This window comes from Mesocricetus auratus, unplaced genomic scaffold (assembly GCF_017639785.1).
Source record: "Mesocricetus auratus isolate SY011 unplaced genomic scaffold, BCM_Maur_2.0 Super-Scaffold_15014, whole genome shotgun sequence".
Taxonomy (NCBI): Eukaryota; Metazoa; Chordata; class Mammalia; order Rodentia; family Cricetidae; genus Mesocricetus; species Mesocricetus auratus.
The window spans coordinates 46,845,855-46,863,164 of NW_024429186.1; the positions used below are offsets into that span (position 1 = coordinate 46,845,855).

General features: G+C 41.2%; 1 protein-coding gene and 1 pseudogene across 1 annotated transcript in view; both read left to right on the forward strand.

Annotated features, from left to right (window-relative positions):
• Positions 1-15,640, forward strand: part of L2hgdh (L-2-hydroxyglutarate dehydrogenase) — a 30,000-nt gene extending 14,360 nt beyond the window's left edge. The window contains exons 6-10 of the mRNA XM_005072795.4: positions 275-309; positions 2,374-2,541; positions 3,242-3,399; positions 4,958-5,089; positions 13,688-15,640. Of these exons, the coding sequence (XP_005072852.1) occupies positions 275-309; positions 2,374-2,541; positions 3,242-3,399; positions 4,958-5,089; positions 13,688-13,883 (689 nt within the window). The 3' untranslated portion in view covers positions 13,884-15,640. The remainder of the gene's footprint in view (positions 1-274; positions 310-2,373; positions 2,542-3,241; positions 3,400-4,957; positions 5,090-13,687) is intronic.
• LOC121139351 lies at positions 12,098-13,059 on the forward strand (annotated as a pseudogene).
• Positions 15,641-17,310: the final 1,670 nt, after the last annotated feature.

Genomic DNA, 17,310 nt, shown 5'->3' on the forward strand with positions numbered 1-17,310 from the left:
TTTGTTGTTCAGTGAAAAGTAGGGTCTGTACTAGGCTAACCTAGAGAAATGTGTGTTAGTCAAATGAATTAAAAGAAAGCATCCTAAAACATGCCAGAGTTTATGTTTTGTCAGTGAATTATTTTAGTTTTCTTACTTGGTAAAAGTTTTAGAATGGAAATTAAAGTACCATTAAGACAGTCATTTAAATTTGTTACTGGTATAGTATATCAACTAATGACAGCTTTCTTTTGCTCAAACCAAAAGATTCACTAATTCTTTTTAACCCTGACAGAGATGAAATATCCAATTGCTGTCAAGAATACTAAGGTAAAGATTCCTGAGCTGTTTTTCACTTCCATTTGCTAGTAAAATTGCACTGAGTGATTGCTGTGTTTTTGTGTATGTCTGTTTATGTACATGTACATGTTCATATGTGAACAGATACATGTGTGTGCATATGCATATGCGTGTATATACATGTGAGAGTTAGAGCACAACCTCTATTGTGGTTCCTTGAGAACCAGACACCATATGGATTTTTAAAATGTTTTTGTTAGCATATATAGTAATTACATATAGCAACAGGCTTCATTGTTAAGTTTTTATGCACATAAATTAAATAGTTTGATCATATTCCCTGCTCTGTTAGTAAGCTTTCTCTCTGTAGTTAGCCTCTCCTCTTTCACGTCTGTTGGGAATCAAAAAAACATTTTATTGTATGTGTATGAGTGTTTTGCCTACATGTGTCTCTGTGCACTGTGTGTGTCCCTCTGGGACTATAAGAGGGCACTGGATCCCTGCAACTGGAGTTACAGAAAATTGTGAGTCACCACATGGGTGCTGGGAGTTGAACCTAGGTCTTCTGCAAGAGCAGCCAGTTCTCTTAACCAGAGCTGTTTTTCTACTCCCTAAACCGATACTTTACCACTCTGCCACTCGCTGTACATTCACTTACTAACTACTAATTCAGAGAGTTTGGGAAGAGAACATAGGCTGTGCAGAGGGAGAAGATTGCTTTCCTTCATTCTCCCAGAGTTGAAAGCAAGAACCACAGAACATTCCCTATACCCTCAAGTGTCCGTGAGATGTCGATTTGCGCCCAACTAGTTCCATCCCTGTTTGAAAGAAGGAATATGGATTGAGAAACAGCAGGTAGAAAATTAAAGATACTAAAGAAAAAACAAAAGACATAGGATAGAATTGGGAAGGCTTTCCAGTGAATACTGAGTCCGCCCCGAGTGACTTTATGTATTAGGTGTTGGCCCTTGTCAGTATATGGCTTGCAAATTTCTTTTCCTTTCCTGGGTAGAATCTGGTGTGGCTCAGTGTTCATTTTTGCTTCTTTTACCTGTCCCTGTGGTGCCCTGTCTGTAAAAATCATTGCCAAGGCCAGCTTCAGGGAGCATATTCTATGCTTTCTTACATTCTGTAGTTTTAGGTTTTACATTTATTTGTTTATTTATTTATTGGTTTTTCGAGACTGGGTTTCTCTGTGGCTTTGGAGGCTGTTCTGGAACTAGCTCTTGTAAATCAGGCTAGTCTTGAACTCACAGAGATCCGCCTGCCTCTGCCTCCTGAGTGCTGGGATTAAAAGCATGCTCTACCACCGCCCGGCTACATTTAAATCTTAACTCCATTTCAGATTTTAATTTTTTAAAAAAATTTCTGAGACCGTCTCTAAAGACCAAAAAAAAAAATTCTGAGTTAAGGCCTTGCTAAGTAGCTCCGGCTGGTCTGGTGTTTGGGATGTAGTCTGAGCTGGCTGTGAACTCATGCCTGTTTCAGCTCCCAAGTTCTGGAATTATAGGAATTTTCCACCATAGCCAACTTCAAATTCATTTTTGTGAATTTTATAAAAGAAGGGTCCAGTTTTGCTGATAGTTACATTGGATTTCTTCTTTTAGAAAAAAATATGTTTATTTATCCTGATTTTTTTAGCATCTGTTTTCCCCTTTTTGACCTATTTCTTTATACAAGCATATTCTTTTTCAAAAATAATATATATAGCTGGGTGTGGTGACTCATGCCTTTAATCCCAGTACTTGGGAAGCAGAGGCAGGTACATCTCTGTGAGTTCTAGATGCTTGATCAAGTTCCAGGTTAGTCAGGGCTTACATTTCCACCCCCCTTATCCCTCCCCCACCAAAAGCACATCTTAATTAGCACAATCAACTATATAATGGGATTTAGTGTGCTGTTTCTATACATACATATAGTTTGTTAATTAAACCAACCTTCCTTTATTCTCCTCCTATATCTCAACCTCTGTTAATTATCCATTTAATTAGAATTTGTTGTCGTTGTTTTAATAAGGTTTCACATAGACAAGTACTGGGCCACATTTTCTTTCTCACGTTTAGAAAGTAACCATGCTGTTTCATTTTGTACCAGGGAGAGGAAGTTCGGTGTCGCTATGTTGTGACATGTGCAGGACTTTACTCAGACCGTATTTCAGAGTTGAGTGGCTGCAATCCTGACCCCCAAATTGTCCCTTTCCGGGGAGATTACTTGCTCTTAAAGCCAGAAAAGGGCTACCTTGTAAAAGGAAATATTTATCCGGTAGGTAATGTCACTGCTACTTCTGTCTTCTTATCAAACTGGGTGTGGGCATAATGGAAATGAAAATAAAAGCTCTCACTTGCATTAGAAGGGAGGGTTTGGGGGCTGTGTATATGGTCACTTCATCTGTCTCTGGTGGTCACATCCCTCAAGCCACCATCTGCTCTCCTGGGCATTGCGTGTCTCAGAAAGCATGCATACACCATGAAGTGCTACAAGAAAACCAGGCCCTCCCTCCTCTGCAGGACAGGAGGGACCCAACTCATGGCAGTGTGCTTTGTGTAGGAGCCCACTCTAGCTCCAGGGGGCAAAAGTCAGGGGAGTTTAAATAAAAAGCGAATTCTTCTGCCCACATTTACCCTGTTGATGAGCAAGTCCCCCGAAGTATGTTAGGTTGAACCAGATGAAATTGGTGCTTTTGGCCTTGCCAACAACTAAATTCATCTGCTTCATTTTTCCCCCGTGTTTTACCTGCCAATCACAGACTTCTCTCATAGGAGAAAGAGGCACTAATATGAAGTAGAGCAGTTAATCTTTTCCCCCTCACCCAGAAAGACGGAGAAGAGGAACACATGTATTAATGTCAGTAGCGTACAGTATCTGGAAGGAGCGATCTTATCTCACCAGTTAGACATTTGGTACCTGCGGTGAAGTGGGAAGGGAATGAGGCTGATAGTTGGCTGCTGTGTTGGATCTGCAGGTCCCAGATAGCCGCTTGCCTTTCCTGGGAGTGCACTTCACTCCCAAGCTGGATGGCACCATTTGGCTGGGGCCTAATGCAGTGCTTGCCTTTAAGCGGGAAGGTTACAGACCCTTCGACTTCAATACCAGAGATGTCATGGAAGTAATCTTCAAGAGGTAACAGTCACCTTTAAGATGATTTTATGTGCTTATTTTTTTAATGTGGAAAGTTTTTGATATTCTGATGGAATACACCCTTATATATGTGATTGTTGGGTTTATTTTTTTATTAATCCAAATTAAGATCTTTCTGTAATAAACATAAATTTGATTATTTGGTATTGATGCTAAGGATCAAAACTAGAGCCTTGCATATCCCAAACAGGTTTTTTCCCACTGGACTATACACCTAGCCCCAAGAGTAATGTTTAACGACCTCACAAAGATTGTGATGAACCAGGGTGATAATGTCTTAGCTAAAAAGAAAGTAAGGCCAAAGCTGTTCGTAGATCTGGTAGTCCATCTCTTAAATGTTGCTAAAATATCAGAAACTAATAAGGACTTACTTTGAGAAGGTCATTTTCAAGCTTCTCACCATTGTTTTGTAAGCTATTAAATAAATTACTGATGAGATGGTGTGTGTGTGTGTGTGTGTGTGTAAATCTAAGGCTGTTATTGAATAGACTTATAACATAGATCCTTTTTTTTTTTTTTTTGAGACAGGGTTTCTCTGTGGCTTTGGAGGCTGTCCTAGAGTCCTAGAACTAGCTCTTGTAGACCAGGCTGGTCTCAAACTCACAGAGATCCGCTTGCCTATGCCTCTGCCTCTGCCTCCCGAGTGCTGGGATTAAAGGCGTGCGCCACCACCACCCAGAATTACACAGATTCTTAACTCCTCTAAAAAATAGCCTCGTGAAGTATTCTGTTTGGTTTTTCCTGTGTGCATGCATGTGGGGGGGTGTATGCACATGTCTGTGGAGGTGTGCATGCACATGTGTGTGGGAGACCTTAGTTTGATGTCGGGTATCTTCCTCAGTCAATATCTGCCTCATGTTTTTGAGACAGGATCTCACTCTCAGCTAGAAGCCCACCTATTTAGTTAGATTAGCTGGCCAGCAAGCCCCAGAGGTTCTCCTCTCTCCGCCTCCCCAGTGCTGGGACTAAAGGCCTGTGCTTCCATGCCTGCTTTTTACATAGGCGTTGATCTGATCTCAAGTCCTCATGTTTGCATGGCAAACGCTTAAATGAGCCATCTCCCCAGCCCTCTGTTTGGTCTTTTTAGTAATGTTTCTCTTCAGGAGATTTTTATACCACTGGAAAGCATTTTAAAGTATCGATGGGTTTTGCCCTCTGCAGGCTCTGACAGAGGACTGCCTTTTCAGTATGTACAAACTCTCCCTTGAGGACCACATCTAGAATAGTGTACCCCGACTACACTAGGACAGGTGTCTCACTTGTTTGTTCCCTGTGTTAAAGATGCTTTTCAGGGTGTTGAAAGCAGTAGAAAGCCTCAGTGTTAGCGAGCTTCATGGACTACCAGTTTGAAACCACATTCCTTGTAAATTTTGAGTATGAATTATTCCTCTCCTTATCTTGGTCAAAAGTTTATTGCCTATTTTTTTTTGACTTTTTGTAGATTTGTTTGATGCCACCAAAAGTCTTAATAGTTGTAAAGATATTTTATAGTAATAAAGGTCCCTCCATCTCATAAGTTTTTTTTTTCCTTCATTCTTAGTGGTTTCATTAAACTGGTGCGTCACAATTTCTCTTATGGAGCAAATGAAATGTATAAAGCCTGTTTTCTCAGTGAAACAGTGAAGCATCTTCAAAAGTTCATCCCGGAAATCACCACCAGCGACGTGCTTCGGTAAGGAAGTGTGGTGAGGACGGTAAATTTGGGAGGCAGGTTTGGCTGGTGCTGGCTCTTTTTCAGGCGGTACAGCCTCTGAATTTTGCTCTCTTACCCCCAGAGGGCTTTTGCATCTCTGTATCACAGCCCCTAGAACCGGGTCCTTACAGTTATCTACCCCTCTTTCGTTGGTGCTGTTACTGTTTTGAGACAAGTTCTCTCTATGTAGCTCTGGCTGTTTTGGAACACTCTGTAGACCAGGCTAGCCTCTAACTCACAGAGATCTACCTCCTTTGCCTCCTGAGTTCTGGAATTAAAGGTTTGTGCCACCTTGATTGACTCTTAAAAGCCTTTGGACAAGCCGGGCGTTTGTGAGTTCCAGGACAACCTCCAAAGCAATATAGAGAAACCCTGTCTCGAAAAATCAAACCAAACCAAACCAAACCAAACCAAACCAACCAACCAAACAACCAACCAACCAAACAAACAAACAAAAAAGCCTTTAGACAAATACTTGTTGTTCTTCTCTACTTAAAAGATTTACTTTATTTTTTATTGTGTGGGGGTGGGGTATATGCACATGAGTCCAGGTGCCTGAGAGACCAGAGGCATTGGATCCCATGGGACTGGAGTTGCAGGTGGTTGTGCGTTTCCCATAGTCTTTAATCCCAGCACTCGGGAGGCAGAGGCAGGCGGATCTCTGTGAGTTCGAGGCCAGCCTGGTCTACAGAGTGAGTTCCAGGACAGCCTCCAAAACAATACAGAGAAACCCTGTCTCAAAAAACCAAAAAAAAAAAAAAAAGAGCCGCTGAGTGATCTCTCCAGCCCCTCTGCTTCTATTTGTGTTAGGTCCAACTCTGCTTATAGGACAGAAGTGGGAAGTAGTATGGCAATGCTCAATCTAAATCCTTCCTACAGGGGTGTCAGGAAAAGTTTGCTTTTTCTTTTCTTAGAATTGAAGAGTTTCTGGGCTTGATGTGTAGATTATCCTGAATACCATCCAAGCCTGTGTGTTTTTCCTCTGTGGCAATCTTTTTAGTGTCCTTGCCAGTTGTTAGGCCTAACCAACAGTGTGCCCTGAGGTGCTCACACTGTGTCATGATACATCCCTCTACGACACTCCGGAGCACCAAATGTCTGCTTTCTCCGAGCAGCTGTCGAAACTAGCCTGGTGTAATATGTCAGCGAGCTTGACTGTGTGTCTGGAAAGAGTAACAATCATGTCAGCTGTTCCCCCTGGGATGAGGGAGACCTTCCTGTTCTAAATCTGTCTCTGTGCATCATTCTCAGACCATTCCTGACTCTTTAGAAGAACTATTAAAAACCTAGTTCTCCTTTTCTTTCTTACCTCTTGTTCTCCTCTACTCAACTTCTGAAATGCAAGGGATAAAAATATCAAGGCTTTATTTTCTGTGCTCACTTATAAACAAAACCTTTTATGTTCTCAGTAGTTTGCAGTTGCAACTTATGATGTCTTAAGCCTGAAAACGTGCCAGTTAAATCAGGTTTCTAGTACTGTCACTAATACTCTTTGGTTGTGTGGACATCTGGGCTTCTGTATCGAAACTGTGGTGGAGAATTCACTGCCCATATTCAGTTACCACCCTTCATAGAAGCCTGAGGCAAAGCCATTTGCTGGTGCATGTGGGGACAATCAGCTCAGTTACAGATGAGTTCCTCTGTAGAGACAGGAACGCGGGGACAATCAGCTCGGCCTCAGATGAGTCCCTCTGTGGACAGAGATACCAAATATATTTAGCGATCCTATGTGTTCTTCCTCTTGATTGATTCTGATTCCTCTAGTTATTAAACTCAGGATTTACTAAAAACAAGGAAGACATATTTGATATCATCTGCATGAGTTGAAAAACAAGCATAATATTATACATTATGTATAGATCACCATGAAAATAAAAAGCCATGATAGATTCAGGGAAGTGGCTACCTCTAGGGAGGGAAGATCAGGATCTATGACTACCACATGGACCTCCACCATATCTCTAGGGATTTACTTCTGTATATATGCCTGAAACATTAAGTAATATTAAGATCATAAGTAGTTTTCGCAGCTAGAAACCTCAGTCCTGCCTTGCGTTATTTGTCATGCAACCAAGTGTATTCAAACCATAAGTGTCTTGTCACTAGTGTGTCGTAAGTGGTGTTACACAGTAAAAGTTGACAGAGCATACATACATGAGGACCTGAGTTGGATCCCCAGCACTGCAAGGGAACAAGCTAATAGAAGCCACACTTGGTAGGTTATGTTACTCTGAAACTGTGCCCTTAAATGTCAATAGCTACCAAAGAACATTCATCTTGATTTCTAGTGCTTAGCAAGACATTATGGGCAATAATTTACTATTATACATTAGACTGGAATGTGAAATTATTATCTGTTAGATATATACATAGGGCTGGAGAGATGGCTCAGCTGTTAAAGGCTAGGCTCACAACCAAAAATATAAGATATATACATAAGGTATATAAACATATTGTTAAGTGATTTGTCACCAAGGCTCTTAATAGTAGCTCTAAGCTCCTTAAGATATTTTCTGATAAATATGGCACCTACATGTTAATGCTGCTGCAGTTTGTCAGCACTGTGAGGATGTAAAAAGATGAAGTCATATATACAATGATTCCCCTTTTCCAATGTATCATCTTGTTAAATGTATTATTAAGGAGTTCAAATTAAAATTTCAGAATGAAAATTATATTGTCAATATAAAATGCAATGCAAGACATTTCTATAACCTTGGTGCTGTTGACATTTTGCACTAGATAATTCCTTACCGCGAGGCCTGTCTGGCTCATTGCGGGATATTTAATATCACCCCTTATGTTTGTAATAGCCAAAAATGTCTCCATATATTGCCAGTGTCCTCTAGGGGGCAGAATTTTCCTTGGTTGAAAACCATTAGTCTAGAGAATTAGGTAACCCCCACACTACAAAATTCAAATAGAAAACGTAAGAAACATCTTTGGAATATATGTAGCAGATATTGAAGGAAAACATTCATATACCCAAAACAGAAGAAATTGAAAGCCCATTTGCCAAGAGGAGTTGGTACTGATGCTGCCCTAGAGCTGTAGGGAGGATTTTAATAAGTAAGAGACTTGGGTTACAGATGCTGTCTTTTTTATTTAGTTCATTCTTTTACTTCATACATGCATAGAATTCATTCTAATTACTTTTCTCCCTCAGCCTTTTTTTTTTTTTTTTTTTTGCCTCTCTTCCATTCCCATCAGCCCCTTTCCCAGATTCATGGTTTCTGTTTTGTTTTGTGACTTACTGAGTTTAATCAGATCTGACTGTGGGAATTTCGTTTCACAACTCTTCATTGGAGCCTTGTGAGGTCACCAGTGAGCACACAACTGAAAGCCGTGACCCCTCTTCTTCCAGAATACAGTAACCACAGTTCAGCAGAGAGCAGTTGGGTCCGCTTAGGTCATCCAGCTACGCCTGGCTTTCTTTTTTTTTTTTTATTAAAAAAAATTTTTTTTTTTTTTGGTTTTTCGAGACAGGGTTTCTCTGTGGCTTTGGAGGCTGTCCTGGAACTCGCTTGGTAGTCCAGGCTAAAATTCTTTTTTTAAATTTCGCGTACCAACCCTAGTTCCCCCTCTCTCCCGTCAGGCCTGTTCTTGTGCCGACGGCCTCACCTGCAGTGAGTCGTGACTGCAATGGCTGTGTTGTGTTCAGGAGGTGGCATTTTTCAGTCCTTCTCTCCAGCTCACATCCTCCCCTTTGAGTTACGTTTCCAACTGATGTATAACCACATGTAGTCAAATACGCACACATTAAGTGCTCAGCGAATTTTGAAAGTTGTGTATGTCCATCACACAAAACAAGATGATAGAGCATTAGGGAATTATATTTTAATTTTCCCGCAGGTAGTAAGAAAGGGGCTTGTGATCAATGTACAGAGAAAGAACCTATGGCATTCTTTTTATCTTCTTTCTTTCTTTTTTTTATTTTTAGGACAGGTCTCACTCTGTCCTGGAGCTCTATGTTTGAACTCACAAGGATCTACCTGCCTCTGCCTCCCAAGTGCTGGGGTTAAAGGCAGGTGCCACCAGGCCTGGCAAAACTGAGGGTCTCTTAGTAAAAACGGAATCTTAAAAAAAATCTCCCTTGGTACCAAAATTTATTAAGGAATTTTGTCTGTGTGGCCTTGGGAGTTGGGATGTGAGAGAGTGAGAATTTAAAAATATAAGGACTTAGGCAGAGATGTTAATTTATAAAAGTGGGCCCAGATATGTTTGATCCTTCTTGAACCTCAGTCAGCCCCCCCACTCTCTCCCCATGTCCCTTTGTGTATAAATTAGAGAGAAAAATTTGAAGCCAGTTTGGTCGATATGGACTGAATTTTGTCAATATTAAGCATGTACTACTTTATTAGTAAGCATAGTTTTCATACACATTGATATCAGATGGTATGCCTTAAATTCATTGGGAAAAGGTGAGTGTTGAGTCAGGATATAGATAAAATAAGAATGGTTATGTTTGTATAATTGTTGAAATATTTACCATACAACACAACAATGGTAATTCATACAAAGGGGTTCTTTTTCCTCTTATACATTTTTGTAAAGTTCCCCTCAGAACACCTGGCAAAAAGAAATGTAAAACCTGTGCAGAGGAACTCACCTAGCCACACTCAGACCCACAGGGTTCCCTCAGCTCAAGTCCCAGTGAGTGGGACCTCATAATCAGGTGAGAATCAGCAGGGAAATTACAGAATCAAGCCCCTAACAACTATCGTAGACTGCTTCTGCCCATTATAGTATGCTGGTATTATTTAGTCTTTCCCAGGACATGTATAGGATCTCAAAAGGTTCTAGGCACATAGGGCTGCCTGAATGAGTGGAGTAGGTGAGCACTTCCCCAGTCCATACCAGGTACAGGACTCCATCCCTAGTGCCTGCCAGAAGATAAGGAAAGATGAGTCTAGATAAAAGCCATGTTCTCTCATAATCCAATTTTGTTACAGTTTTAAAGAAAAGCTGCTCCTTCATGTCTGGAAATGAGGTTGGGATTCTTTACCTTTTTCAGAGCAGCACATCCCAGTTACATGTGTTTACATGGCATCACAGATTTAGACTGGCAGTAGATCCCATGATGAGCTATCCTATGTAGCCCAACATGTCAGTTACACCTTTTCATAACTTTTTCCAGCCACAATAAACCTGCCATGTGACAGTAATGCAGTACAGGATATCCCAGATGGAAGAATGTATGCAGTTATAGATTCAGCTGCTGTTGTTTCTGAACATATTTTAGGATCTAAGATGTACCTTGCCATTATACTTAGCTATAAATATATTAATACTATATTAAATTAATAAGTACTATATCAAATATAGTTCAATTCAGTTATTAATTTGCTGAATTATCCTTTTAGTTCTTTTTGTTTTGTTTGTTTGTTTTTGTTTTTTGAGACAGGGTTTCTCTATTGTTTTGGAGCCTGTCCTGGAACTCACTTTGTAGACCAGGCTGGCCTTGAACTCATAGAGATCCTCCTGCCTCTGCCTCCCTAGTGCTGGGATTAAAGGCATGCACCACCAATGCCGGGATTCCTTTTAGTTCTTAAAAAAATCATTAAAAGTTAAAAGAACTAAAGGTTTAAAAATACAGTGTGTAGCCTTATTGAATGAATGCCTGTAATTTGCAACACACAAACCTTATTGAATGAACGCCTGTGATCTCAACACGCAAACCTTATTGAATGAACGCCTGTGATCTCAACACGCAAACCTTATTGAATGAATGCATGTAATCTGCAACACGCAAACCTGGACACGGAGGTGAGGTAGGCGCTGGGCAAGACTTGTCCACCCTCTGGACGTTTTGGTTTATTTTACCTAAGGCTTCAGTGATAACACTTACCTCAAGCTGAAGTCTTCTGAAAGGAAACCTCGCTGCAATCCTGCAGGAGAGAGCCTTAGGGCTTCCTAAGGTGCTAGGAATGAAACATGAAGGCTTGGTAGTTTAAATATTTCATGTTAGTTTGAGCTCCAGTAAGACCTTGAGAAAAACAGTGTTTTAGTTTGCACTATAGGTTTTGAACACTTAGGCAAAAGGAATTGAGGGATAATTTGTCTTTGAGTGAGAAATAACTAGATGCTGTCTTTGCTGTGGTTAATCAGCGTTAACTCCAACATGCTGGGTGGTAAAGAGGAACACGCAGTTTGAAGAGCACCGGGCACCTGGGGCTGTTGTCTGGAAGGGCAGGGTGACAAGAACCAACAGCACTTTACCCAGCAACAGCATTCCTTGCTAGGAAAGTCAGGGTGTGCTGCTGGTGAGGTGGACGAACTGTAGAGTACAAAGGAGGAACCCACGCTGATGTGCTTCCGTGTCCTCAGAAATGGTCGCATCGGGGCCATTGTTTCTGTGCTCCAAGAGCTGTATCACATGCTCACTGGAGACTCTTCCAACCCCAAACCATGGTGCACCACAGCCAATCAATTACCTTTATCATGTAATTTTTGTAATTCTTACTCAGCTCTGTGAACAGTGTAACCGAATGCTTCCAGCAAGGCACATGATCTCTTCATTTTTCTTTGAGGTTACATATGTACTTCTCCTGTCAGAGCAGTTGTAAGGATAAACGAGATGATCACCAGTGGGTATTAAGCACCTGGTCCATAGTAGCTAATTTTGTCCTTAGCTTGTTCGGCCAGACTGAGTTCTAGAGGACAGTGTTATGTTGCTCTTGGTATCCTCAGGTTTTTATCTGAGCTGAGGATCAATAAAAAACCGTTCATGATTGCCTGACTTCTTGTGTCTTGATGATGCACAGATAGATTTTTTCCCCCTTACTTTGCACATGATTTTGGATTCTAAACACATTTAATTCAAATTTCATCTGTAAATTTTGGCTTTTTTTTTTTTTTTTTTTTTTTTGGTTTTTCGAGATAGGGTTTCTCTGTGGCTTTGGAGGCTGTCCTGGAACTAGCTCTTGTAGACCAGGCTGGCCTTGAACTCACAGAGATCCACCTGCCTCTGCCTCCCAAGTGCTGGGATTAAAGGCGTGCGCCACCAACGTCCGGCTAAATTTTGGCTATTTTATAAAACAGCAGACATCTAAGCCTAGAAAACCTCCTATATTACAAAACAGAATCTTAGCTAGGGAAAACCTGGACATGGTAGTACTTTCCTATAGTCCCAGAACTAAGGTTGTAGGATCAACAAGTTCAAGGTCAAGAGTGTTCCTGCTCTCTGTTGCTGACCATGACCATCTCTAATCCTTCCCCAAAATGCCTGTGGACTTCAGTGGGTACTGGAAGATGCTGAGCAATGATATTTTCAAGGAATAGCTGTACGGGCTCCATGTCAATGTGACCCTCTAGAAAACTGCCAATTTACCAAAGCTAGGCAAAGAGATCATGCAGGAAGGCAACCATAGACGGAGCCCTTTCCAGAACCACATTGTGGATTTCCAGGTTGGGAAGAAGTTTGACGAGGATCTGACAGGCATAGATGACTTCAAGTGCATGACCACAGTGAGCTGGGACCCGGGGACAAGCGCCAGTGAGTGCGGAAGGGTGAGAAGGAAGCTTGTGGCTGGAGCCATAGGATCAAAGGGATGAGAACGAAGGGGTGTGGTCTGCAAGCAAGTGTTCCAGAATGTGCGCTGAGCAGCCGTGCAGATAAACCTGAGCTGTCCTTGGCTGCACATGGAATTTAAGAGCCCCCTGAGCTGCATGAGACCCTGTCTTACTTACAAAATAAAATAAAGCCAGGTGTAGTGACTGATTCCTTTAATCCTAGCACTCCGAGACACAGGCAGGTGGATTTCTGAGTTTGAGGCCAACCTGGTCTACATAATGAGTTCCAGGACAGCTAGGACTCCGTAGTGAGATCCTGCCTCCAACAAAACAAAATGCAGAACTTGATCAGTTGATTCACTACAATATTAACATGTTGCTGAATTAATTCATTTTTATGCTTGCCATTTCTTTTCTTTTCTTTTCTTTTCTTTTCTTTTCTTTTCTTTTCTTTTCTTTTCTTTTCTTTGGTTTTTACGAGACAGGGTTTCTCTGTATTGTTTCGGGGGCTATCGGTCCAGCCCAGCCTTGAACTCACAGAGATCTGCCTGCCTCTGCCTCCCGAGTGCTGGGATTAAAGGCGTGCGCCACCACCGCCCGGCCGCTTGCCATTTCTTTTTAATTAATTGAAGGTTTTCCTTATATTGGTGGTTAAACTATTAAGTTTGGTTTTGTTTTTTGTTTGTTTGTTTTTTGAGACAGGGTTTCTCTGTGTAGCTTTGTAGCCTGTCCTGACATTCACTCTACCTCTGCCTCCCAAGTTGCTGGGAGTAAAGGTGTGTGCCACCACTGCTTGGCTCCTATTAAGAAATTTTTAAGCCGGGCGTTGGTGGCGCACGCCTTTAATCCCAGCACTCGGGAGGCAGAGGTAGGCGGATCTCTGTGAGTTTGAGGCCAGCCTGGTCTACAGAATGAGTTCCAGGACAGCCTCCAAAGCCACAGAGAAACCCTGTCTCGAAAAACCAAAAAAAAAAAAAAAAAAAAAAAAAAAGAATATTCTGAAAACTTGTAGACTATACTTTCTCTTTGGCTCAGATAAGTAACCCTTTGTTTTTGCTTCTGCAGAGGCCCAGCTGGGGTACGCGCCCAGGCCTTGGACAGAGATGGGAATCTGGTAGACGATTTCGTGTTTGATGGAGGAACTGGGGATATTGGGGAACGTGTTCTTCACGTGAGAAATGCACCTTCTCCTGCTGCCACTTCTTCCCTGGCGATTTCTAGAATGATTGCAGATGAAGTGCAGCAAAGATTTAAGTTATGAACAATGAAGGGAGCTGTGTTGACGTCATATTCCCTGCACAAGCAACAAGGGTCTACCAGTTGTATTTTTAAATTACAACTTAAGGAAATTTTGGGTTATAAGAACCATTGACTTGTTAACAGGACATAACATATAATTTTTAAAAGTCAGGTTCATATTCTTATGAACAAAGAAGCAAAATGCATCTGTACCAGTTCTGAAACCTCGAGTTTGCTAGAGATTTATCCAACCCACCATGATTTAGGAAGGGCTCCTATAGAACATTTTGGAAATCGGCATAAAGAAATAGACTGTTCTCTAAATCAGTGTTTGCCTTTATAATATTTAAATTTTTTCTTTCCTGGAAAAAAAAATGTCACGGTGTATTATAGGGGGTGACATTCTTTTAATATGAAGAGTCAGGAAAGCTTACATTATTTTGCGATGTTTTTACCTGGAAACTGAAAATGCTTGATTTCAAAAGAATACATGAAATCTCATATTTTTAAGTAGCATAAACAAACTCAACCCTTTACTCTCAGTCTCTGTAAGTTTCTCTAAAGTGGCGTGGCAGCATCACTCTTTCTGAATAGCGGCATACCTGTGTGCTTGTTGCCTACATTACAGTTTCCTGTGGCGGGAGATGAGAGTCCCTAAGAGGACCTTTTTTAGTAAGAGCACTGTGCAATTTTAACCAATCATTTGCATCACACCTCTGTTCTTTGGTCACACTAACGTTCCCAAGATGTTGGCCAGGATTACTGGCCTACTTGGGTTTTCAGAATTCCTATAAACTTTGCGAGGACATTTCTCCATTTTTGGTTACTATCTAACTTGGAGGCATTCACTTTTGTAAACCGCGAAAGTGCCTTACATTCTCCCTGTGTACTTCATGAACGTGTTGAGTTGATGCCAAGTGCCATACCATATACTGTGTGTGTGTGGTGTGTGTGTGTGTGTGTGTGTGTGTGTGTGAGCTGAGGAAATGTGTCTTAGAATTCACAAAGTTGGAAAATAGAAATGTGAGTGAGAAACTGGCATCCATGGGAACGGAGCCAGCCCTGAGGTGAGACGCTTCACCCTTCTCTCACATGCGTTCTCTCAGGGCTGTCTTTTCTTTCCCTCACCAACAGTGTGATGGATGCCCGAGAGGGATGTGTGTGTTGATAGGAAAATCCTTTCTCGTGTTTTATTTTTTCTTCACTTCAGCCCTTGGTAGGATACATATTATCATCTTCAGTTCAAGAGGCAGCACCTCCCAGGTAAATAGATGAGGCAGTTATTCAGCACTTGGGACGGGCATATTGAAACATTCAGAGATCATTTACAGAGGAAACTAACCCTAATGGTTCTCCACAACAACAGATTCCTACAAGAAATGCACTGCATGGAGTACTTCTCTGTTCTAAGACTTCTAAGTGATGCAAACATGACATGAAGATTATTTTGCTTTGTGAATGAGATGAGAGTATTTTCCTTTTAGATGTGTGAGAAGTGGGCAGGGTTCTCTGTGTCATCATCTGTGAGATCTTGTGCGCACACACTAAGCTGTGAAAGACTAAAGCTACAAAAACAACTGTCATGATTGAAGCATTCGTGTCTGTATTGTATTCTCCAAAATAACAGAGAAAATTTTGTTGAAATATGTCAGTTATTGTATTTGTAAAATATTTGATATTTATGTCAATGGCTTTTTGTTAAGTACTGATAGAAGAATTTTGTGTCTTTCTGAGAAAAGAAAAAATATATATATATTAGTATTAAATATTTTAATGATCCTTGGTGTTATGATCATGTTTTACTTCCATTAAAACATTTACTGAGTGGGGGTGGAAAGAGCACCCAGTGCTCTTGAAGAGGACCTGGGTTCGATTCCTTGCACCCACATGACAGCTCATGACTGTCTGTAACTTTAGTTCCAGGGGATGGTTGCACTCTTCTGGCCTCCATGTTGGCCACAGATATATACATGCAGGCAAAACACCCAAATATGTAAAACAATAAATAAAATATTAAACATTTACTGAGGAGCTGGAATGATGGCTTAGCAGTTAAGAGCACTGACTGCTCTTCCAGAGAATCCAAGTTCAATTCTCACCACCCACGTGGCGGCTCACAACTGTCTGTAACTCATGTAGTATGTAGTCCACAGATACATGCAGACAATATACCAATGCACATAATAAAACAAACAAACAAGCAATAAAATTTAGAAGATACTTTTTTAAAAAGTTGCCAAGTAGTAATGGTGCACATCTTTAATCCCAGCACATGGGAGGCAGAGGCAGGAAAATTTCTGTGAGTTGGAGGCCAGCCTGGTCTACAGAGCAAGTACCAGGACAGCCAAAGCCACATAGAAAAATGCTGTCTTGAAAAAACAATTTTTAAAAGGTTTACTGAAATGGATACCCTTGTTGCATAACACTTTATCTCCATCCCACAAGGAAGTTACTTATGCAAGAAGGTAAACAACTCAAAACAATGACTTAAGGAAGTTCCTGAAATTGACCAGATTTGCTTGGCCCCACCCTGTCACCTTGAACAATAAAAAGAGTCCATCTCAGATGAAGAAAGCTGAGTTTCAGAAGACTCTCAGGTGAGCCCAGACCAGCTGCTTGGATCAAGCAGAAACTAGACAACTACCCAGAAGAGTTACCGTTAAGACCAGCTGAGTTACTTGAAAGGGATACCCTTCAATCTGTCATGCTGTGTACAGGCATTGTTCTGTGTTCCAGGTCCCCAGCTTTTGTGAGCTGTCACACATGTTGGGGTAGGCCTTGGTGATGCAGCTGTCTGAGTCACTGCTGCTCTTGTAAGCAACTCCTCACCCATATTCCTGTAAGTGACCCAATAAGGTTTACCAAGCTGGACTTGGTAGTATCCGAACGTTGGTTTATGGTGGGTTCCCTGTCTGGAGTGAGTTGACCTGTGTGTTGCGTCTTCCCAAGAGAAGTTTTGTCACACAACAACCCTATATTAGGTAAACTATCATAACTGTCGTGGGTAGTCTTTAAAAACCCTCCTGAAACTAGGTCTAGTAGTGCATACCTGTGTTAGTGTTCAGGAGGCTGAGGAGAGGATCACAAGTTCAAAGCTAGCGTGAACTGTGTAGTGAGATTCCTGCCTCAAAACAATAACAAAATTGCTTCTGTATTTGTGCATAATATAAAACTGAGGTAGAGAAGGTTATATTTGGAGCTGACAGTGAAGCATCTTATATTTTAGCTTCAGAGTGCTTAGTTTGTGGGGAACTCTTACATACATTTTTAGTGTTTCATGTTATGTAACTTAACTCTTTTATCCACACGTTTATGTGTGTATCAAAGTCATTCCCTTGATCCTCTTGGTTTTGCATTGTTGGAGTAATGCCATTACTGTTGGCAGAATTCCACTTTTCCTGAGGACATTTGGAGATCTGCCCGCTAGCTTATGGTATAGGCTTAAATCT